General features: G+C 39.6%; 1 protein-coding gene across 1 annotated transcript in view; it reads left to right on the forward strand.

The window, feature by feature from the left end:
• The first annotated feature begins 642 nt into the window (after positions 1-642).
• LOC113012077 (very-long-chain (3R)-3-hydroxyacyl-CoA dehydratase-like) overlaps positions 643-10032 on the forward strand; it is a 16621-nt gene continuing 7231 nt past the window's right edge. The window contains exons 1-6 of the mRNA XM_026152151.2: positions 643-864; positions 4253-4298; positions 4506-4579; positions 4825-4989; positions 5622-5670; positions 5803-5913. Of these exons, the coding sequence (XP_026007936.1) occupies positions 784-864; positions 4253-4298; positions 4506-4579; positions 4825-4989; positions 5622-5670; positions 5803-5913 (526 nt within the window). The 5' untranslated portion in view covers positions 643-783. The remainder of the gene's footprint in view (positions 865-4252; positions 4299-4505; positions 4580-4824; positions 4990-5621; positions 5671-5802; positions 5914-10032) is intronic.

Genomic DNA, 10032 nt, shown 5'->3' on the forward strand with positions numbered 1-10032 from the left:
TTCACAGTTGCAGAAAGAGTCATCCTGCAGCCTTAAGTTCATTTAAAAAAGTTATATCATGATTAACAATAATTGTCAGATTATGAAATATGCTGGAGCTGCACCCCTCTTATTCACGTTTGGATCATTTTAAACTAGAAGAAGTGAAATGTGGGAAAATTTAAGCAGTGCTCTAATAATGGTTGAATATGAAAATCTAATCACCTGTCTTTTGCGGTCTTGTTATAGTCTCTGGGTGGCCACTTGTGGAACAGTCTCAGTTATAGCACAACTTTCCTGCCAGGGAGTAAAAGAGTCTGGCTTCTTTATATGGGTGTTTGCATTTATGCTTATATAAAGTCACACTTTTTTTCTTCAGCTGGTTAAAATTCAGAGTAATATAAAATGCAAAAGGCTTGGATAAAGTACTTAAAAAAATCATTCAAAGTTAGGTTAAACACACCTAAAGCAATGTGAAACGACTACCGAAAGATCCAAATGTCTTTGTGTGTGGCACTGGCTGGGCACGTGTATGAAAGATTCATTGAGTTATTCATTCATTCCATCCACCCATTCATTCTCATCCGTTTATTTATTCGTTGTTTTTTAGGGTGACTTTTATTCTGAAGGCGGCCCTTTCAAAATTCTTATTTTGAAATCCGAGAGCGACCTCCCCCCGGAAGTACCCTGCATCATCTGTCCATCCTCCGGGCTGTCAGATGAGGGTTTCAGTTAATCAGTTTGAGAAAAAGATTCTTCGCCGGGTAGGTATGTAGATATCAGAAAGAACAAAACATCGTGAACATGCAAATCCTGACTCCTCATGTTTACTGGGCTCAGCGGCACGGAGAGATTTACCTCCGAGTGGAACTGAGCGATGTCAAGGTAGGACAGTCCCCAACATCCGCCTGACAGCTTTCAGCTCATTGACTCCATATATAATGTTTCAACCTCCACTCCGACGGGCTCGCCGTTTAAATTTGCTTTTATTTTCTTGCTGGTCTGGGTGTTGCTGTTACTTAACGGGAGCTTTCTTCGCTGTGGCTGTACTACAGCGGACTTTGTCGCGGTCACAGCTAGCCAGCCTGGCTGTTAGCTGATGCCGTAGCTACCGTCACAGTTGTAAAATGGATTTATTGACTGATAATACTTACTTCAGCTGGCATGACAAAGCAGACAACCAGAAGAATTCATACACGCTTCTCCTGTGTTCAGAAAAAAAAGCGCATAATTATTTTTTAAGCAAGATTAATACTTCTCGAGGTCAAGGTCCTTCAGCACTAATGGGGTCTAAAATGTAAGGAAGTTTTCTGTAAAGAAGGTAAATGCATTAGTGATAACTGAGTGAAATGACTCCAGAGTGACAGTTGAATTTGGTGTTTTAGAGTTACTTCCTTGTTTTGTAGCTTCTCTCTTTGCAGTTTTCCACCTCTAATGTTTGCTTAAACAAAGCCGAGTTTCAGAGAACTAATATTTCTTTGTTACCGATTATGGCTGTGAATGATAAGGAAATAATAATAATGATATCTATTTGAATTCCCCTCACCTACAAAGTAAGATTTCATTGGACAGTCTAAAACACAAAAATTATTCAGTTTCTCTACAAATATGACCAAAAGACACCTTAAAATCACTAAACCACACTAAGTTGTGAAAATGTTATTTTCTGTACATCCCACCGTGTTTCAATCTCTAACAAATTCTTTAGCAAAAGCATCAAAGGAAAGCTTCTTTTTCTTTTCTTTTTCTTTTGTAGAACTTTGTCTATTAAAAGAATATGAAACCATCCACTGTACTCAGAGATATCAAAAATAGATCACGTCAGCTAAAGTTTGACTTCCTTGTTTTTGTAGATGTGCTTCACTTATTATGTCAGCCGCATGGCCGTGCCATTTGCTATAAGCTTGGCAATGCAAAAATTACTTACAAAGCAACTTTCAGCAGCACTGCAGTTCACAGTGCTCCTCCTAAGAATCAGACATTATAACAAAATGTGAATAAACTATATAAGTAAAGTTAAAAGATGCCAATCAGATAAAAGGTTTTAAACCAGGCTTTTAAAAGAACTTAAAGCTTTCTTGTAGTTTGTTTCTTGGAAGTCGTATAACAACTGATAAGATGCTTTTCTATCTATTTTTGACTGTAGCGGCCCATCTGAGAGGATGACATCACTGATACCTTTATTTGGTTCATCATTTGCTTACAGCTCCCTATATTTTAATTATTTGCTGAATAACTTTAGTGTGTGTCCAGTGTAAACACGTGTGTCTAAACAAGGATCCAGTCTAATGGGCTGAGTTTATAACCGTAGCTTCTTCGACTTCATCCTCCATCTGCTGCACAAATGTCTTATAAAAGATGCATGATGTTTAATGGTTGTTCTGGATCTTGTTTCGGCTCTTAGGATGAAGGGAAATGAATGAAGGGAAACTCAAACAGTCTCAGAGAACACCACCTGTCCTACACACAAGAGTATAAGCAACTCAGAATAACTGCTGTAAAACTCAATAGTACAACATTACCACCTCTAAAGTGGCCGTAAACTTGAATCAACAACTTTGCACCACTTTCAACAAAAACATATTGCAACATAGTTTTGTGTATAGTATTGTACTGCTATGTTTAGCTCTTCATCATAACCTGATCTGACTGTATTGTGAAAGTCTGATGTTGCTCGTCCTTAAAACAAACCTGTAGTTTGAATATTTGATCTTCAGTAAGAGTCAGTGGAGGTAGAAAAGTCTGGTCTTTTCCAGGGCTGAAGGAAAATGCAGAAAAATGCAGAAATAATGTTAGCCAAGCAAATTGACTCGGCAGAAAAAGCACCCAACACTGGATATACTTAGCTTGACCAAGCTACCTCCCGTGCAGTTTGTGGTGACTAAATGGTTACCCAGAGATTGAATGTGTTGCACACTGACAATCACTTTTGGTCGCAAGGTAATTGACAGGAGGCAACCTTTCTGAAAAGACTTGCAGCCTGACTAGGACTAACTCAAGTCACTCTCAGGCTACGTTCACACTGCAGGTGAAAGCGCATCAAATCCGATTTTTGTTTTTTACCCTATGAGACCCATATCCGATCATGGTGTGACAGTGTGAACGGCACAAATCCGATATTTTCAAATCCGATCTGGGTCACTTTTGTATGTGGTACTGAATCCGATACATATCCGATGTTTCAGAAAGCGACTGCTGTATGAACGGTCAAGTCGCATTAAATCTGTCTTTTACGTCACTGACACAAGACAGATGCCAATTATCAGCGCCGGAGAAGCGCCCGATAAGACATCGCGAAAGCTTCCTGGCCATCCAGTGAAACTGCTGGGAAGACAACGTTGGAGAAACGTTAACATTTTATTTGTACTGCATAATCTGCAGATTCTGACAGAAATCTGCAACTATCCTTTGAAGCACCGCTCCTCTCTAAAACAGCAATAAGGATAATTATTAGGTTATTTACATTATTATGTAAATAACAAAATAACTTAAAGCAAAAATTGGGAAACGTGAAGTCCGAAGTCTTTATATTAAGGGCCATCAGTCAAACAATATTGTTTGCTCTGGGTCTAAACAGAGCGCGTTGTGTGTGACATCTTCTTTTGCGCATGCGGGCCGCTTTGAGCGTTCACACTAGAGCGCGTTTGCTGTCGCATTTTATTTGTAGTGTGAACGAGCAGACAAAAAAATCGGATTTGATCAAAAAATCGGAATTAAGCATTAAGACCTGCAGTGTGAACGTAGCCTCAGATCGATCGTCAAAGGTTTGCAAACATTTATTTGGCTGATTTGTAAATGCAGATCAACTGCCAGCATGTTTTCGTCAGTCTGAATGAGTCAACAGATATGTGGTTTTCACTGATCTATCACATTTAATTTCTGAAACAGACTGCGTGTATTTACCATCTGGACCCCATTAAATCACACACTAACATCAGACTGACTCCATCTAATGGAAACATTTATGGAATGTTTTAGTGACAAGAACTGAAAACAGATATTGACAAAGTTTTAACTTTGAGGACATCATTTGAAGTTGGAAAAAAATGATGACGTTAATGTTTTGCAATACTTTTGCATCACAGAATGTTAAAAATTACAATAATATTGTAGTGTGAGCGAAGTATTTGAAGTATTGTTATAAATTTGTGTTGTGGGCTATATGAGGATTCTTTTTTCTTTCAACAGAGAATATCACCGTACCTAATGTATCATTTCTACCTCAATGGTTTGTCCACTTTCGGGTTGTGATGGCGGCTTTTGTGTTTTTCAGAATGTCAATATCAACCTACAAGAACACAACACACTTCAGTTCAGAGGTTGGTACTTCATTTTTGTGCATTTAAGAACAAGAAAATGAAGATTAAATAAGAATGAACTACAGAATGATGCATAACCACAATATACTTAGACAGTTTTGTCTTTTTGTCTTAATGCTTTAGCATTTTTTTAGTGAAAGGTTCTCTACAAATAAAATTTGTACTCACTTTGCTTACTTTACTGTTTAAAAAAACCTTGTACCACAGCACAGGGTCATGGAGCTAAGGGAGATAATGAATACGAGTTCAAGTTGGAGTTCCTGGAACCTGTTAGACCCGAGGTACTGCTGTCTCATTTTTGAAAGTTTTCAAGAATTGATTGGGGTGTTTTTTCCTGCTAAGGTTATGACATTGTGCTAATAATGTTCCTGTCATTCTCCAGTTTTAGTGTGAGTGAATTTGACATGGACACTAACTGAAAAACTGACTTAATTTCCAACAAATAGCTGTAGGTTTTATTTCAACACACACACAGGTTAAACAAAATGTCATGTTATTTAGGCTCGATTTAATACTCTGTTTCCAGATCAAGCACAAATCCACTGAGCGTCAGGTTGACATCAAAATCAAGAAGAAGGAGGAGCGCTGGTGGGACCGGCTGACGCTGCAGGAGAAAAAGCCTCTGTTTCTGGCCCCAGACTTCGACCGATGGCTGGATGAGTCGGACGCTGAGATGGAGCTTCAGGCTAAGGCAAAACGACAATGATTCCACTCACCCTGAGGACTGAGAGTAAAATGTGTACCACAGAAAAGACTTTTGGTTGCTAACATGAACACTGTGTCTGATGGGAAGTCAAAGGACTAGAAAATGTAGTCTTTGTAGTTGCAAACAGGTTTTGGGGATTAAAATATTTTTGTTTGGGGGACATTTTACATTTTATGGCAGGTCCTTTTCAAAGTTAGGCATGCAAGAGCCAACTCACATAATATTACATAACTTATTGTGATCTGGCAAGGTTCAGCTTTGCACATGTGTAATTTGAACATAAACTTCATGTCAATGCTCCTTCCTACTTGGCTATTAAGACTGCTGAAAGACTAAATCAGTTGTTCTGGACATGCTGCTAAAATTTAATATGATTATCCAGTGAAATGTGTTTATCTGTAAAAGTGTTTTATAATTAAGGGAGTCGTGTTTTGAACTCTCTGGGACATTCACACCATCAACATGTACTACAGCTATCAATTACAGAGCCACAATAACTTTTTGCATTCCCAATAAAAAATAAATACATTTCTTTTCAACGTACTAAATTCATCACCTAGCTGCTTTGGAACTGATGAGAAATGTGACTAATTGTAATTCATTTGTTGTTCTTTTAGGAGGAGAAGCTAAACAAGATAAGTGTGGAGTCAAGAGTTCGTAATGACCGTGAGTTTCACAGAGTTCTTCACCTTCAAACAACCTGAAACTCAGATATCCTATATCACCTGTGTTTGCTGTCCTTTAGATTAAATTCTGCAGATTAGTTGATTTTAGTCATTTTCTCTCTTGTTTCCACAGCATACCTGGGTCTGAAGAAAAGCTACTTGTTCATGTACAACCTCGTGCAGTTCCTGGGATACTCCTGGGTCTTTGTCAACATGACTGTCCGCCTCTTCATTCTTGGTCAAGGTTTGTAAAGAGAAAACAAATGTCTTGAAGCATGGAAAGGCAGGCATTTTTTTGGAAATGCCTTTTTGGGGTCGTTATTCAAAAAAGTAATGTATTACACACTTTTCTTAAAAGTAATGCAGTACTTTACTTAATTACTCCCAAGGGGGAAAACTAATTTGTTTTACTACTCATTTTATTATTTTCCTGTTTCTCTATAAAATGACTTTAAACACATTGTCTCATCATTACAATTTAACAATATAAGCCTATAGGCTACAGTCCCATGCACCAACACAAATCCCTATCCTAATCAGGACACACAGGATCTTTCACTTAGTATTTAGGTATGAACACAAAGCAAAGATGAAAACCATTGCAAAGAGACTTTAAATCGATCGCCATGGTGATTCTACTGTAGAACAATGAACAGGTAGAAACAAAGCCTGGCTGCTCATCGGTTTGTTACCTGTTAAAGTTTAGGGTCTGGCTGCCGGGCTGGTGTGAGCATTCACTCAGTTTTTACCCTGGGTTCTTGGCTAGCTTAGCATTAGCATGCTGTCTGTGCAAGTGCTTACAAAGAGCCAAAGTTGTGCTACCAGCATAATGCTGTTGTTTCTGTCCTGCATGCAATTTGCACTTTAGCATCGCGCTCTGGTCTTTTTGTGTATAGAATAGAATATAAATAAAATGCCTATATCCATGCTGTAGACTGTGCCACTATTTTCCTTCTCTGACACAGGTACCAAAATCAGTTGATTTCAGCAAGTGCAAACAATAAGTGTGACCCATAGACAAAGGCAAAACGGACTATTTTAAGGGAATTTTAAGGAATTTAATTACTCTTGATACCAATCCCTAGTAAAGACCATACAATGATGCAGAGAAAACCACAACAATCAGACAGTCCCCTATGACCAAAAGCACTTTGAAAACAGTAGGAAGGAAAATCTTCCTTTTATCAGGAAGGAAGCTCCAACAGTATCAGGCTCAGGGAGTGGCAGCCAGCTGCTGAGAGAAACAGATGAATAATAAGTAATAATTAAAGTGATGTACAAACACAGAGGGTGAAAAGAGGTGAGTGAGTGAAGAAGCCCCCAAAAGGAAGAGTTATAAGGAACTCTATAAAAGAGAATCTGACTATTAACTTAAACACTTACCAGTATCAGCATAGTAGATGCATAGAACTGAAGTTACATCCAGTAACTACTATATTTTGAGTGAACCCTTTTTCTGCTGGACAGATAAGCTACAAAGTGCTTTATATATATATATATATATATATATATATATATATTTATTAGGGGTGCAACGATACACAAAATTCACGGTTCGGTTCGGTACTTTGGTGTCACGGTTCGATATTTTTTCGATACAAAAAAATGTTCATGCCTTTTTAATTTGTCATTTATTAAAATTATAAATATATATTTTAACTCAAAAGTACAGTTTTTAAATTTAACCCTAACCCTTGTGCGTGTTTTTTATTTTGACAGCGAATGCGCACCTGCGGACCACTTATGTGCAGCCCTGGTTATCTAGCTCGTCATATTGCAGCCACAGAAATTATTTTGTCCATGAAACCATAAAGCTGCACTTTCTTTTTGCCTTATAGTCTGATTTGTCATAACTTCTCCGTTTTGTGGTAAGCTTTTATTTGGCTGTCACTTCTTCACCCTGACCTGTCTTATTTGGCTCAGCAGAACTAAAATATATATCTGTCTGTGAAGGTTCTCAGTCATCCAGGTCATCGTAGTCAAATATATATCCTGCTGCTTTTACACACACACTCACATAAGCTCAGCGATTCTCTGCGCGATCAACCTCTCACATGTTTAAGCTTGCTGCGGGAGATTTCACTTGTCATGTTTGCATAGTAAGCTAACAATTAATAAGACGATGTCAGAGGAATTGGTGCACAAATTATCATCACTCACAGATCAGTGCTGTCGCTCTCTATACACAGTTCGCGCGATTGCAAAGTGAAAGCAAAAAAACAAGCGCAAATTCAAACGCGATTGCAATATGTCACATATTGACAGTGGCTCACCGATGCCAATGACATAATTACCCAGCTACATTTCTGAAAGAATGCAAAAGCATTGACATATATTTTTCCTTCCTACAAAAGCCCGACGGGCAGGGAAGAGATAGATTTTGGTAGCCCGACTGAAAAAAATCGCTAGCCCCGGGACGTCGGGCTAGCGATATTGCGAGCCCTGTATCTTATTGAGGAATCACTCATCTTTGGAAAAGAGAGTTTATTACAGAGAAATGTCTCTTTCCAAAATAAAAGCTATACTATCCGCTTCTTCTGGGCTATATTCTCAGCAGCATATTAAACAGCTGTCTAAATGACTCGGCTAAAGTTAGTAGCATGCTTGCTTGTTTTTTTTCTGCTTCCACTTGTCTTTGCACTAGGATGATGTCGGCGTAAATGTGCAGTCATATTCGTTGTGTTCCCACTAGTGCTTTCAGGTTAATCTCGTTGAAATGACCTTAACGCCACAACACGGCAAATCTCCGTTAACGAGCTACCGCCGATCGACGGAAATCTTAGAGAAATCTTAATGGGCCTTCTGAGGTCGGGTTTGGTAAAGCGCAGCCAGATCATGCCAGCGATGGGCGTGTATATGTGTGTGTATATGTGTGTGTATATATATGTATATGTGTGTGTATATGTGTGTATATATATATATATATTACCAAGTTTGCACACACAGTAGCCTGTATTTTGGCCCATTCCTCCATGCAGATCTTCTCGAGAGCAGTGATGTTTTGGGGCTGTCGCCGAGCAACACGGACTTTCAACTCCCGCCACAGATCTTCTATGGGGTTGAGGTCTGGAGACTGGCTAGGCCACTCCAGGACTTTCAAATGCTTCTTACGGAGCCACTCCTTTGTTGCCCGGGCGGTGTGTTTTGGATCATTGTCATGTTGGAAGACCCAGCCTCGTCTCATCTTCAAAGTTCTCACTGATGGAAGGAGGTTTTGGCTCAAAATCTCACGATACATGGTCCCATTCATTCTGTCCTTAACACAGATCAGTCGTCCTGTCCCCTTGGCAGAAAAACAGCCCCATAGCATGATGTTTCCACCCCCATGCTTCACAGTAGGTATGGTGTTCTTGGGATGCAACTCAGTATTCTTCTTCCTCCAAACACGACGAGTTGAGTTTATACCAAAAAGTTCTACTTTGGTTTCATCTGACCACATGACATTCTCCCAATCCTCTGCTGTATCATCCATGTGCTCTCTGGCAAACTTCAGACGGGCCTGGACATGCACTGGCTTCAGCAGCGGAACACGTCTGGCACTGCGGGATTTGATTCCCTGCCGTTGTAGTGTGTTACTGATGGTGACCTTTGTTACTTTGGTCCCAGCTCTCTGCAGGTCATTCACCAGGTCCCCCCGTGTGGTTCTGGGATCTTTGCTCACCGTTCTCATGATCATTTTGACCCCACGGGATGAGATCTTGCGTGGAGCCCCAGATCAAGGGAGATTATCAGTGGTCTTGTATGTCTTCCATTTTCTGATGATTGCTCCCACAGTTGATTTTTTTTCACACCAAGCTGCTTGCCTATTGTAGATTCACTCTTCCCAGTCTGGTGCAGGTCTACAATACTTTTCCTGGTGTCCTTCGAAAGCTCTTTGGTCTTGGCCATGGCGGAGTTTGGAGTCTGACTGTTTGAGGCTGTGGACAGGTGTCTTTTATACAGACGATGAGTTCAAACAGGTGTCATTCATACAGGTAACGAGTGGGGGACAGAAAAGCTTCTTACAGAAGACGTTACAGGTCTGTGAGAGCCAGAGATTTTCCTTGTTTGAGGTGACCAAATACTTATTTTCCAGCCTAATTTACGAATAAATTCTTTACAAATCCTACCATGTGAATTCATGGATTTTTCTTTCACATTCTGTCTCTCACAGTTGAAGTGTACCTCTGGTGCAAATTACTGACCTCTGTCATCATTTTAAGTGGGGGAACTTGCACAATCGGTGGCTGACTAAATACTTTTTTGCCCCACTGTATGTTATAATGGTTAGTTAGTGAGCGATGCCAGATGTTTACTACCATTGTATTATCACAGAGTACACATTCAATCCAGTTAGTCTGTCTCTGCCATGTTTGTCTAGCCA

This window comes from Astatotilapia calliptera, chromosome 1 (genome assembly GCF_964374335.1).
Source record: "Astatotilapia calliptera chromosome 1, fAstCal68.1, whole genome shotgun sequence".
Classification (NCBI taxonomy): Eukaryota; Metazoa; Chordata; class Actinopteri; order Cichliformes; family Cichlidae; genus Astatotilapia; species Astatotilapia calliptera.